The sequence below is a fragment of the Lissotriton helveticus genome, chromosome 10 (genome assembly GCF_964261635.1).
Source record: "Lissotriton helveticus chromosome 10, aLisHel1.1, whole genome shotgun sequence".
NCBI classification, from domain to species: domain Eukaryota; kingdom Metazoa; phylum Chordata; class Amphibia; order Caudata; family Salamandridae; genus Lissotriton; species Lissotriton helveticus.
The window spans coordinates 878,825,318-878,839,944 of NC_136071.1; the positions used below are offsets into that span (position 1 = coordinate 878,825,318).

The following is a 14,627-nucleotide window of genomic DNA, read 5'->3' on the forward strand; positions in this document are numbered from 1 at the left end:
TAGCCGAAAACTAAACAATATGAAACCTGGGAAAGATGTAAGTTTAGATGGCACTTAGTTTTACAGGAAGAAACAATGAATATGCAGTAGTCCACATCATATGTATTAAACAGGTTTATATTTGCTTGAGGCACTAATGTGCGCTTACAGTTAAAACAATTCTTTTTTTGGATCATGCTCCCATATCATTAGCTTTCTTAAAATCCCAATTTCACAAATTTCATGAGTAGATGGAGGTTCAAACATTGTCCTGGGTATTGCTTTAAATATTACTGTGCCATACATTATGGAATGAGGATGACATTTTCCTTAGGGAAAATAATAGTGAGGCCTGAAAGTTGCACAAAATAGAGTATGAATCTGGAATTGTGACTGGGAATTATCAACTTCAGTCTACAAATGAACAGTTAAAGAAATGAGTTAAACTTGAATTTTTATTTTTAGATAACATATCACGAGAGCAGTTTGCTATGTCCAGATTGCATGAAATATGGTATGGGAATCTGGAATGAAAGTAAGAAAGCCAAAATGCTAAAACAAAAATGTGATTGATTAGATATCTATTATTAAATTAGAAATATTTTACTGGTGACCTGAAAGCCCCAAACCAATATGAAATTCTTTAGAAAATGTGCAAAAAAGAAAATAACTGCCACAAATTAGACAATTTGGTAGGCTTAGTTTCAAGAAAGCATAGATTCAGTTGCTAAAGGCAGGATATGTTGGCATCTATCAATAAAGGTAACAATTCCTCGGATTAAATGCTTATGCAGCAAAACTTTTTGCATATTTAATATTTTTAAGGTCTGTTGAGGAATGTAAAAGAAAGACGCTTATTTTCAGGTTGAATATTTAAAACCATATGATTTGGTTTGATCATTTTAATTCACACTAAACCTGCTGGTGTGTGCCCAAATTATCTGCAGATATTGCTGACAAATACTGATGTATGACATAAATCTGCCTGTTTGGATGATTGGAATTATGCCTGAATTGGTTGATGAACATGTTTTTGAAGGTGTTATTGAGTGTGTACCACTTGAATGCTTTTTGGCATGGCACTAGATGACCGTGGCAACTTGAAGCCACTCCCATCCCTGTTATATATTAAAATGCATGATAATATAGCAATTTAACAGTATCTATCTATCTATTTATCTATCTATTTATCTATCTATCTATCTATCTGTCTATCTATCTATCTATCTAACTATCTATCTATCTATCTATCTATCTATCTATCTATCTATCTATCTATCTATCTATCGGTCTGTCTGTCTGTCTGTCTGTCTGTCTGTCTGTCTGTCTGTCTGTCTGTCTGCCTGCCTGCCTGCCTGCCTGTCTGTCTGTCTGTCTGTCTGTCTGCCTGTCTGTCTGCCTGTCTGTCTGTCTGTCTGTCTGTCTGTCTGTCTGTCTGTCTATAGATAGATAGATAGATATTGTTAGATCTTGGCTTGATTTCCTCCCTAACTTTTTTCCTTCAGACCTTCTGCTTTGCTGACTTCATTTTTGCTGGCCTTAGGACTCTGCCATCTGTGAGTCTACCCTGCAATGTGGTGCCACCTCAGTCCTGAACCCTTGGAAGTGGGCTTACGGTGCTCTGCCAGCTTCTGTGAATCCAGCAGAACAGGTGCATCTCCTCTGCTGAGCAGTACAAACCTGAGCAAAACGGACGCATCACCACTGCTGCATGGATCGTACACGTCGTAAAGGCCTTTTTTTTTTTAAAGAGATTTATATAGAGCGAACTAGACTCGAGACATTGGGTATCAGTTCACTTTACATGAGCACCAGTTTCATTACATGAGGATCCATTAATGTTTGTTAGGCATGGGGAGATTAAGTGATTTCCCCAGAATTACAGGATGTTGAGCGTTTTTGCTGAGATAGGAACCCGGTTCCCCAGCTTCGATGTCGACCGCTCTAGCCGTAAGGCTACATCCTCTCCCCAGACCTGTATCGCCCTTGCAGCCCCATCGGAACTCCTGCTGCATGACACATCTTTGGTGCAGGCCCTCTCATCCCTCGTCAATAGCAGCCTTGACGATGACATAGGACTCCTCACCACAGCCTCACAGTACCTCGGAACTGACTGAGTGCCGCACCCTTGACTACAGACTTCGCACCACAAGCCACGTCAATGGAATTCTAAACGCTGACAAAGGCTCTCTCCACATCTCGGAAACAATTCATCACTTCGGCTGCATGACGCTTCTTCGATGCTGAACTTCATAACGCTCTGTAAACTAGAATTTAAGGCACTCTGTTCAACGGGCCTGTCTGTGTCATTGTAGCTGGCCAGCCATCTATTGCAGTCGGCCTGAACTTGTGACTTTGTCCTGAGCCAGTGCGACCTGATATCCATAGTTAGCACTTTGCATGCTTTTTGGCGCTATTTTCACTAAAGTGTTTTTCATTGCCTATTGCCGGTTCTACTGATTGGATGTTCTGGTATTGTTTTATCTATTAAAGAACATTCTATTTTTTTTTTAACTTGGTGAGGCATCATTTTGCGGGACGTTTTTCACTTTATTACTACTTGAAGTCTTGCACAAACACTTTACGCATTGCTTCTAAGTTAAGCCTGACTGCTCTGTGCCAAGCTACCACAGGGTTGACCACAGGTTAATTTAGAGTTGGCTCGCGCCTCACCCTGACAAGGACTGTGGTTGCTGCTTCACCAGAGCTCTCACCCTAGTCAACCAACAACCCAATTTCTTACAGATATGTAAACACAGATATATAGACAAATACTCTCTCCTTGCTTCACATCCTTGCTAACCTGCAATGAAAGCATCTGCTACATTCTGCATTTAAATTAAATTAAATTAAATTAAATGGTCACCACCAGAGTAAACTCTCACATGATTGTACGCTCTACAAATCTGCATAACATAGCATAACAAATGAGTCCAGAGAGGTGGTCAAATAGTTTCAGCTTCTTTCTCCTATATTTGTGCGCAAAGATGTGCCTGCTCAGCTCCACCCTACATCAGATGCCTAACCAACTGTAGAATCAGGCCAGAATGACTCAGATGTCATTTCTGCAAGCAGGTCCTCTCAATAACATTGTCACAGGTTTAATCTGCAACATGCATTAAGTAATGAAAGAAATCTGTAATTTGTTTATTTTGCAATTTTCAAGATCAGTTCTCTGAAGTGTTGCTCACATTTTTTTTTATTCGACCAGGTCAGTACTAGAGCTAGTTAGCTATAACATCAGATGAAATTTGGTGTGCTTAGTGAAAAACAATTGCAACTGATATGTTCCACGATAAATCCTATTTTTTAAAATCTTTACTTGATAGTTTTTCCACACCTCTTATAATCTTTTCCAAACGTAGCATACGTGAGACATTAAATTTGAAAAGCACATTTTTGATCACAGAAACATATTTATTGACAGCAGTAAGGTGGGTAGTTTTATATAATGTTTGGGTCTCAATAGTTTGTTGTGAAAAAAATAAAATCAAGTTGTCCATTGAAAGTGTACCCACTTCAAGTAATAAACCAAAGCAACTTGAGAAATTGCATAGTCAATTAATGTCGTGGCTGTCCTCTGCCCATCCCGGGGTGTGGACCCTGTTGATGCATCACTCCAGCTCGAGGCGCAGGAGGTTGTGTCACTGCTATACGTGGCACTGGTGATGCAGCTCCTCTTCCCATGCCAAGGTTGTTGCCTGGTCTTGTAACCAGTTCGTTTTTAGGTGACAAACCAACTGTGTTTGCAGAACCCCCTTTATTTTCTGGAAGAAAAAAGTGTATGGAAATAAAAAGAAAGAAACATATTACATGATATTTCCAAATATGTTGCATTTCTCACATATAAAACTGACCTTTGTCATGAAAATCTTGAGCTCAAAGTTACAGAAGTAAAACAAATGACAGATTTCTCTCATTACTCAATACGTGTTGCTCAGTTTTGCATGAATCTTTTCATACTTTTCGAATTAAATTGATCCCAGCATGATAATCTAATATCAAGCAGAGATCAATGTATAGAAACACTGTATTATGTACCCTGTTTCTCAGCGCCAGGACACCGTTTCGGTAACAGTGCGCTTAATAAATGTGGAAAATAAATAAATAAATAAATAGAGAAAGACATGCTAAGGAGAAATGAAGCAGTTGTGTACTTCAGAATAGAGAGCAATACACACATGCTGCTGTATTCATTGGATGACAAGTAATAGTGGTAAAACATAAGCAGCTGTATCACATAAAGTGAGCACTGGGATTCCTAAATTAAGAAGAAATATTTGCCACAATTATGGGCTGGCTGGTGTCTTATGTAGTCGAAGAACTGGAGCATTGCCTTAGCCAGCGGTAAATAGTTACATGTCAAAGGAACTTTCAAGGCATGTGCTGCTTTTTGCTGGAAATGTAGTAGAATATGTTGACATATCTAAAGTGAACAACTGAATGTAGCACTAAACCACACACAAGGCAGCAAAACAACCTGATTAAAAATGTAACTGGGCAAATACCAAATTAAATCCCAGCCAGTCAGCCAAACAACAAGTGAAGTACAACACGACAAAGTCACATGTCAACAACAGAACACAAAAACACAGCTGTACAAAAACAACAGAACACATCACCACAACAAAATAATGCTGCACAACAAATATGCATAAGCTTTCTTGTCGTACATGACCACCTCCAGAATCCTGTTTAATACAGTGGTAAACTTTGTCTGGAGCAAGCAGTGCCTTAACATACCACCAAGGACATTTTATAGCGCCAGTCGAAAATGTTTAAAGATCCAACCAAAGATGTTGAAGGAAAGTGACTGGTAATGAATATTGAGTGCATGCATGGTTTGAAGATTTGGCGAAGTTAGAAGGATGTATTCTCTTTTTGGAGACAACATTTATAAAACACTTATAACACGAAATAATAAAATAATGTGGTGTTTGTGCACAATGAGTTTTGTATCACATATATAATTAAATCAATCTAATCACTTGCATTTTAAGTATACTCGTACTGGGTTTTGTAGCAATCAAATAAGAGAGGTGTTCAGGTGACAAAGAATGTCAAATATGTAATTAAAATGTACACAAAGTGGTATGAGTCATGTCGGAGGATCACTGACTAAATTTCGAGGGACAAAATATAGACTACCCAAAATATCGATGCCAAAATATCGACAGACAAAATATCGAATTACTATCTACAAACAGGTAAGTACCAAAATATAGAATCCAAAATATCGTTTAAAAATATATACTTTGTAAAAATATTGAATTTCTTAAAAATAATGTAAAATTAAAAACAAATATAAAAAATAAATAGCTAAAATATACTTCAAAATACTTAAATTACCTTACAATTATTAAATAATTAATTTAACTTATACAAAACATACAATCATATATGTTTAAACATATATATATATATATATATATATCCAAAAATTGCAGGAACACCAAATTTCGAGAAGACACCAGGGAGTTGAAATTACACGCTTTATTAGTGTCGACATCTTGCAGGCAGCTCCTCTGCCAAGGAGCCATGACCAGTCTAAGAACGCACAGGACGCGTTTCGGGAATAGGAATCCCTTCATCAGCAGCGTTCATGGCAGGTAGGGTTGCGTCTTGCGTGAAAGTCTATTTACCCGCTCATCGTGGGCGTGGCCATCACTCTGGCCTTGTGGTAAATGTAGTTCATGGTTTCCCCAAGTGGGTGCGCTCCCCATCTTCTGCCGGTTAAAAATTAAAGCCCCAGTGGGTTGTCGTGGGTCTTGGTTGAAAGCTGCCCACGCCTTGCAGATGTCAACTTGGTGACGCACCAGCACTCCCCGCCAAGCGCTGGGCGCTCTCCCTCCCAAGAAACCGCACTCCGTGGTGCAGCTGCGGGATCCGCCACAGCGGTGGGTCTTGCTCGCGACCGGGCCGGCCGCTGAAACATCCAAAAATTGCAGGAACACCAAATTTCGAGAAGACACCAGGGAGTTGAAATTACACGCTTTATTAGTGTCGACATCTTGCAGGCAGCTCCTCTGCCAAGGAGCCATGACCAGTCTAAGAACGCACAGGACGCGTTTCGGGAATAGGAATCCCTTCATCAGCAGCGTTCATGGCAGGTAGGGTTGCGTCTTGCGTGAAAGTCTATTTACCCGCTCATCGTGGGCGTGGCCATCACTCTGGCCTTGTGGTAAATGTAGTTCATGGTTTCCCCAAGTGGGTGCGCTCCCCATCTTCTGCCGGTTAAAAATTAAAGCCCCAGTGGGTTGTCGTGGGTCTTGGTTGAAAGCTGCCCACGCCTTGCAGATGTCAACTTGGTGACGCACCAGCACTCCCCGCCAAGCGCTGGGCGCTCTCCCTCCCAAGAAACCGCACTCCGTGGTGCAGCTGCGGGATCCGCCACAGCGGTGGGTCTTGCTCGCGACCGGGCCGGCCGCTGAAACATCCAAAAATTGCAGGAACACCAAATTTCGAGAAGACACCAGGGAGTTGAAATTACACGCTTTATTAGTGTCGACATCTTGCAGGCAGCTCCTCTGCCAAGGAGCCATGACCAGTCTAAGAACGCACAGGACGCGTTTCGGGAATAGGAATCCCTTCATCAGCAGCGTTCATGGCAGGTAGGGTTGCGTCTTGCGTGAAAGTCTATTTACCCGCTCATCGTGGGCGTGGCCATCACTCTGGCCTTGTGGTAAATGTAGTTCATGGTTTCCCCAAGTGGGTGCGCTCCCCATCTTCTGCCGGTTAAAAATTAAAGCCCCAGTGGGTTGTCGTGGGTCTTGGTTGAAAGCTGCCCACGCCTTGCAGATGTCAACTTGGTGACGCACCAGCACTCCCCGCCAAGCGCTGGGCGCTCTCCCTCCCAAGAAACCGCACTCCGTGGTGCAGCTGCGGGATCCGCCACAGCGGTGGGTCTTGCTCGCGACCGGGCCGGCCGCTGAAACATCCAAAAATTGCAGGAACACCAAATTTCGAGAAGACACCAGGGAGTTGAAATTACACGCTTTATTAGTGTCGACATCTTGCAGGCAGCTCCTCTGCCAAGGAGCCATGACCAGTCTAAGAACGCACAGGACGCGTTTCGGGAATAGGAATCCCTTCATCAGCAGCGTTCATGGCAGGTAGGGTTGCGTCTTGCGTGAAAGTCTATTTACCCGCTCATCGTGGGCGTGGCCATCACTCTGGCCTTGTGGTAAATGTAGTTCATGGTTTCCCCAAGTGGGTGCGCTCCCCATCTTCTGCCGGTTAAAAATTAAAGCCCCAGTGGGTTGTCGTGGGTCTTGGTTGAAAGCTGCCCACGCCTTGCAGATGTCAACTTGGTGACGCACCAGCACTCCCCGCCAAGCGCTGGGCGCTCTCCCTCCCAAGAAACCGCACTCCGTGGTGCAGCTGCGGGATCCGCCACAGCGGTGGGTCTTGCTCGCGACCAGGCCGGCCGCTGAAACATCCAAAAATTGCAGGAACACCAAATTTCGAGAAGACACCAGGGAGTTGAAATTACACGCTTTATTAGTGTCGACATCTTGCAGGCAGCTCCTCTGCCAAGGAGCCATGACCAGTCTAAGAACGCACAGGACGCGTTTCGGGAATAGGAATCCCTTCATCAGCAGCGTTCATGGCAGGTAGGGTTGCGTCTTGCGTGAAAGTCTATTTACCCGCTCATCGTGGGCGTGGCCATCACTCTGGCCTTGTGGTAAATGTAGTTCATGGTTTCCCCAAGTGGGTGCGCTCCCCATCTTCTGCCGGTTAAAAATTAAAGCCCCAGTGGGTTGTCGTGGGTCTTGGTTGAAAGCTGCCCACGCCTTGCAGATGTCAACTTGGTGACGCACCAGCACTCCCCGCCAAGCGCTGGGCGCTCTCCCTCCCAAGAAACCGCACTCCGTGGTGCAGCTGCGGGATCCGCCACAGCGGTGGGTCTTGCTCGCGACCGGGCCGGCCGCTGAAACATCCAAAAATTGCAGGAACACCAAATTTCGAGAAGACACCAGGGAGTTGAAATTACACGCTTTATTAGTGTCGACATCTTGCAGGCAGCTCCTCTGCCAAGGAGCCATGACCAGTCTAAGAACGCACAGGACGCGTTTCGGGAATAGGAATCCCTTCATCAGCAGCGTTCATGGCAGGTAGGGTTGCGTCTTGCGTGAAAGTCTATTTACCCGCTCATCGTGGGCGTGGCCATCACTCTGGCCTTGTGGTAAATGTAGTTCATGGTTTCCCCAAGTGGGTGCGCTCCCCATCTTCTGCCGGTTAAAAATTAAAGCCCCAGTGGGTTGTCGTGGGTCTTGGTTGAAAGCTGCCCACGCCTTGCAGATGTCAACTTGGTGACGCACCAGCACTCCCCGCCAAGCGCTGGGCGCTCTCCCTCCCAAGAAACCGCACTCCGTGGTGCAGCTGCGGGATCCGCCACAGCGGTGGGTCTTGCTCGCGACCGGGCCGGCCGCTGAAACATCCAAAAATTGCAGGAACACCAAATTTCGAGAAGACACCAGGGAGTTGAAATTACACGCTTTATTAGTGTCGACATCTTGCAGGCAGCTCCTCTGCCAAGGAGCCATGACCAGTCTAAGAACGCACAGGACGCGTTTCGGGAATAGGAATCCCTTCATCAGCAGCGTTCATGGCAGGTAGGGTTGCGTCTTGCGTGAAAGTCTATTTACCCGCTCATCATGGGCGTGGCCATCACTCTGCCCTTGTGGTAAATGTAGTTCATGGTTTCCCCAAGTGGGTGCGCTCCCCATCTTCTGCCGGTTAAAAATTAAAGCCCCAGTGGGTTGTCGTGGGTCTTGGTTGAAAGCTGCCCACGCCTTGCAGATGTCAACTTGGTGACGCACCAGCACTCCCCGCCAAGCGCTGGGCGCTCTCCCTCCCAAGAAACCGCACTCCGTGGTGCAGCTGCGGGATCCGCCACAGCGGTGGGTCTTGCTCGCGACCGGGCCGGCCGCTGAAACATCCAAAAATTGCAGGAACACCAAATTTCGAGAAGACACCAGGGAGTTGAAATTACACGCTTTATTAGTGTCGACATCTTGCAGGCAGCTCCTCTGCCAAGGAGCCATGACCAGTCTAAGAACGCACAGGACGCGTTTCGGGAATAGGAATCCCTTCATCAGCAGCGTTCATGGCAGGTAGGGTTGCGTCTTGCGTGAAAGTCTATTTACCCGCTCATCGTGGGCGTGGCCATCACTCTGGCCTTGTGGTAAATGTAGTTCATGGTTTCCCCAAGTGGGTGCGCTCCCCATCTTCTGCCGGTTAAAAATTAAAGCCCCAGTGGGTTGTCGTGGGTCTTGGTTGAAAGCTGCCCACGCCTTGCAGATGTCAACTTGGTGACGCACCAGCACTCCCCGCCAAGCGCTGGGCGCTCTCCCTCCCAAGAAACCGCACTCCGTGGTGCAGCTGCGGGATCCGCCACAGCGGTGGGTCTTGCTCGCGACCGGGCCGGCCGCTGAAACATCCAAAAATTGCAGGAACACCAAATTTCGAGAAGACACCAGGGAGTTGAAATTACACGCTTTATTAGTGTCGACATCTTGCAGGCAGCTCCTCTGCCAAGGAGCCATGACCAGTCTAAGAACGCACAGGACGCCTTTCGGGAATAGGAATCCCTTCATCAGCAGCGTTCATGGCAGGTAGGGTTGCGTCTTGCGTGAAAGTCTATTTACCCGCTCATCGTGGGCGTGGCCATCACTCTGGCCTTGTGGTAAATGTAGTTCATGGTTTCCCCAAGTGGGTGCGCTCCCCATCTTCTGCCGGTTAAAAATTAAAGCCCCAGTGGGTTGTCGTGGGTCTTGGTTGAAAGCTGCCCACGCCTTGCAGATGTCAACTTGGTGACGCACCAGCACTCCCCGCCAAGCGCTGGGCGCTCTCCCTCCCAAGAAACCGCACTCCGTGGTGCAGCTGCGGGATCCGCCACAGCGGTGGGTCTTGCTCGCGACCGGGCCGGCCGCTGAAACATCCAAAAATTGCAGGAACACCAAATTTCGAGAAGACACGAGGGAGTTGAAATTACACGCTTTATTAGTGTCGACATCTTGCAGGCAGCTCCTCTGCCAAGGAGCCATGACCAGTCTAAGAACGCACAGGACGCGTTTCGGGAATAGGAATCCCTTCATCAGCAGCGTTCATGGCAGGTAGGGTTGCGTCTTGCGTGAAAGTCTATTTACCCGCTCATCGTGGGCGTGGCCATCACTCTGGCCTTGTGGTAAATGTAGTTCATGGTTTCCCCAAGTGGGTGCGCTCCCCATCTTCTGCCGGTTAAAAATTAAAGCCCCAGTGGGTTGTCGTGGGTCTTGGTTGAAAGCTGCCCACGCCTTGCAGATGTCAACTTGGTGACGCACCAGCACTCCCCGCCAAGCGCTGGGCGCTCTCCCTCCCAAGAAACCGCACTCCGTGGTGCAGCTGCGGGATCCGCCACAGCGGTGGGTCTTGCTCGCGACCGGGCCGGCCGCTGAAACATCCAAAAATTGCAGGAACACCAAATTTCGAGAAGACACCAGGGAGTTGAAATTACACGCTTTATTAGTGTCGACATCTTGCAGGCAGCTCCTCTGCCAAGGAGCCATGACCAGTCTAAGAACGCACAGGACGCGTTTCGGGAATAGGAATCCCTTCATCAGCAGCGTTCATGGCAGGTAGGGTTGCGTCTTGCGTGAAAGTCTATTTACCCGCTCATCGTGGGCGTGGCCATCACTCTGGCCTTGTGGTAAATGTAGTTCATGGTTTCCCCAAGTGGGTGCGCTCCCCATCTTCTGCCGGTTAAAAATTAAAGCCCCAGTGGGTTGTCGTGGGTCTTGGTTGAAAGCTGCCCACGCCTTGCAGATGTCAACTTGGTGACGCACCAGCACTCCCCGCCAAGCGCTGGGCGCTCTCCCTCCCAAGAAACCGCACTCCGTGGTGCAGCTGCGGGATCCGCCACAGCGGTGGGTCTTGCTCGCGACCGGGCCGGCCGCTGAAACATCCAAAAATTGCAGGAACACCAAATTTCGAGAAGACACCAGGGAGTTGAAATTACACGCTTTATTAGTGTCGACATCTTGCAGGCAGCTCCTCTGCCAAGGAGCCATGACCAGTCTAAGAACGCACAGGACGCGTTTCGGGAATAGGAATCCCTTCATCAGCAGCGTTCATGGCAGGTAGGGTTGCGTCTTGCGTGAAAGTCTATTTACCCGCTCATCGTGGGCGTGGCCATCACTCTGGCCTTGTGGTAAATGTAGTTCATGGTTTCCCCAAGTGGGTGCGCTCCCCATCTTCTGCCGGTTAAAAATTAAAGCCCCAGTGGGTTGTCGTGGGTCTTGGTTGAAAGCTGCCCACGCCTTGCAGATGTCAACTTGGTGACGCACCAGCACTCCCCGCCAAGCGCTGGGCGCTCTCCCTCCCAAGAAACCGCACTCCGTGGTGCAGCTGCGGGATCCGCCACAGCGGTGGGTCTTGCTCGCGACCGGGCCGGCCGCTGAAACATCCAAAAATTGCAGGAACACCAAATTTCGAGAAGACACCAGGGAGTTGAAATTACACGCTTTATTAGTGTCGACATCTTGCAGGCAGCTCCTCTGCCAAGGAGCCATGACCAGTCTAAGAACGCACAGGACGCCTTTCGGGAATAGGAATCCCTTCATCAGCAGCGTTCATGGCAGGTAGGGTTGCGTCTTGCGTGAAAGTCTATTTACCCGCTCATCGTGGGCGTGGCCATCACTCTGGCCTTGTGGTAAATGTAGTTCATGGTTTCCCCAAGTGGGTGCGCTCCCCATCTTCTGCCGGTTAAAAATTAAAGCCCCAGTGGGTTGTCGTGGGTCTTGGTTGAAAGCTGCCCACGCCTTGCAGATGTCAACTTGGTGACGCACCAGCACTCCCCGCCAAGCGCTGGGCGCTCTCCCTCCCAAGAAACCGCACTCCGTGGTGCAGCTGCGGGATCCGCCACAGCGGTGGGTCTTGCTCGCGACCGGGCCGGCCGCTGAAACATCCAAAAATTGCAGGAACACCAAATTTCGAGAAGACACCAGGGAGTTGAAATTACACGCTTTATTAGTGTCGACATCTTGCAGGCAGCTCCTCTGCCAAGGAGCCATGACCAGTCTAAGAACGCACAGGACGCGTTTCGGGAATAGGAATCCCTTCATCAGCAGCGTTCATGGCAGGTAGGGTTGCGTCTTGCGTGAAAGTCTATTTACCCGCTCATCGTGGGCGTGGCCATCACTCTGGCCTTGTGGTAAATGTAGTTCATGGTTTCCCCAAGTGGGTGCGCTCCCCATCTTCTGCCGGTTAAAAATTAAAGCCCCAGTGGGTTGTCGTGGGTCTTGGTTGAAAGCTGCCCACGCCTTGCAGATGTCAACTTGGTGACGCACCAGCACTCCCCGCCAAGCGCTGGGCGCTCTCCCTCCCAAGAAACCGCACTCCGTGGTGCAGCTGCGGGATCCGCCACAGCGGTGGGTCTTGCTCGCGACCGGGCCGGCCGCTGAAACATCCAAAAATTGCAGGAACACCAAATTTCGAGAAGACACCAGGGAGTTGAAATTACACGCTTTATTAGTGTCGACATCTTGCAGGCAGCTCCTCTGCCAAGGAGCCATGACCAGTCTAAGAACGCACAGGACGCGTTTCGGGAATAGGAATCCCTTCATCAGCAGCGTTCATGGCAGGTAGGGTTGCGTCTTGCGTGAAAGTCTATTTACCCGCTCATCGTGGGCGTGGCCATCACTCTGGCCTTGTGGTAAATGTAGTTCATGGTTTCCCCAAGTGGGTGCGCTCCCCATCTTCTGCCGGTTAAAAATTAAAGCCCCAGTGGGTTGTCGTGGGTCTTGGTTGAAAGCTGCCCACGCCTTGCAGATGTCAACTTGGTGACGCACCAGCACTCCCCGCCAAGCGCTGGGCGCTCTCCCTCCCAAGAAACCGCACTCCGTGGTGCAGCTGCGGGATCCGCCACAGCGGTGGGTCTTGCTCGCGACCGGGCCGGCCGCTGAAACATCCAAAAATTGCAGGAACACCAAATTTCGAGAAGACACCAGGGAGTTGAAATTACACGCTTTATTAGTGTCGACATCTTGCAGGCAGCTCCTCTGCCAAGGAGCCATGACCAGTCTAAGAACGCACAGGACGCGTTTCGGGAATAGGAATCCCTTCATCAGCAGCGTTCATGGCAGGTAGGGTTGCGTCTTGCGTGAAAGTCTATTTACCCGCTCATCGTGGGCGTGGCCATCACTCTTAGACTGGTCATGGCTCCTTGGCAGAGGAGCTGCCTGCAAGATGTCGACACTAATAAAGCGTGTAATTTCAACTCCCTGGTGTCTTCTCGAAATTTGGTGTTCCTGCAATTTTTGGATGTTTCAGCGGCCGGCCCGGTCGCGAGCAAGACCCACCGCTGTGGCGGATCCCGCAGCTGCACCACGGAGTGCGGTTTCTTGGGAGGGAGAGCGCCCAGCGCTTGGCGGGGAGTGCTGGTGCGTCACCAAGTTGACATCTGCAAGGCGTGGGCAGCTTTCAACCAAGACCCACGACAACCCACTGGGGCTTTAATTTTTAACCGGCAGAAGATGGGGAGCGCACCCACTTGGGGAAACCATGAACTACATTTACCACAAGGCCAGAGTGATGGCCACGCCCACGATGAGCGGGTAAATAGACTTTCACGCAAGACGCAACCCTACCTGCCATGAACGCTGCTGATGAAGGGATTCCTATTCCCGAAACGCGTCCTGTGCGTTCTTAGACTGGTCATGGCTCCTTGGCAGAGGAGCTGCCTGCAAGATGTCGACACTAATAAAGCGTGTAATTTCAACTCCCTAGTGTCTTCTCGAAATTTGGTGTTCCTGCAATTTTTGGATATATATATATATATGTATATATATATATATATTAACATAATATTAATAAAAAATAGACAATATCATTACCGTAGGATAGCGGGAGTGTAAAAGTTACTATTCCCTCTCCTGGAAGTGCAACAGTAGGTAAAGCGTTGGATAACGTAGGGGTAAAAATTACTATTCCCTCTCCAAAGAGTGCAACAGTAGGGAAAGCATTGGATAGCATAGGGGTAAAAATTACTATTCCCACTCCCGATAGTGCAACAGTAGGCAAAGCGTTGGATAGCGTAGGGGTAAAAATTACTATTCCCACTCCAGAGAGTGCAACAGTAGGGAAAGCGTTGGATAGCGTAGGGGTAAAAATTACTATTCCCACTCCAGAGAGTGCAACAGTAGGGAAAGCGTTGGATAGTGTAGGGGTAAAAATTACTATTCCCACTCATGAGAGTGCAACAGTAGGGAAAGCGTTGGATAACGTAGAGGTTAAAAATTACTTTTCCCACTCCAGAGAGTGCAACAGTAGGGAAAGCATTGGATAGCGTATGGGTAAAAATTACTATTCCCACTCCAGTGAGTGCAACAGTAGGGAAGGCGTTGGATAGCGTAGGGGTAAAAATTACTATTCCCACTCCAGAGAGTGCGACAGTAGGGAAGGCGTTGGATAGAGTAGGGGTAAAAATTACTATTCCCACTCAAGAGAGTGCAACAGTAGGGAAAGCGTTGGATAGCGTAGGGGTAAAAATTACTATTCTCACTCCAGTGAGTGTAACAGTAGGGAAAGCGTTGGATAGCATAGGGGTAAAAATTACTATTCCCACTCCAGTGAATGCAACAGTAGGGAAAGCGTTGGATAGCGTAGGG

The 14,627-nt window shown here is 48.1% G+C and overlaps 1 protein-coding gene across 1 annotated transcript in view; it reads right to left on the reverse strand.

Annotated features, from left to right (window-relative positions):
• Positions 1-3,397: 3,397 nt before the first annotated feature.
• The window catches only part of LOC144784130 (transmembrane channel-like protein 2), a 415,583-nt gene continuing 404,353 nt past the window's right edge, over positions 3,398-14,627 (reverse strand). The window contains exon 18 of the mRNA XM_078662812.1: positions 3,398-3,746. Within this exon, the coding sequence (XP_078518938.1) occupies positions 3,541-3,746 (206 nt within the window). The 3' untranslated portion in view covers positions 3,398-3,540. The remainder of the gene's footprint in view (positions 3,747-14,627) is intronic.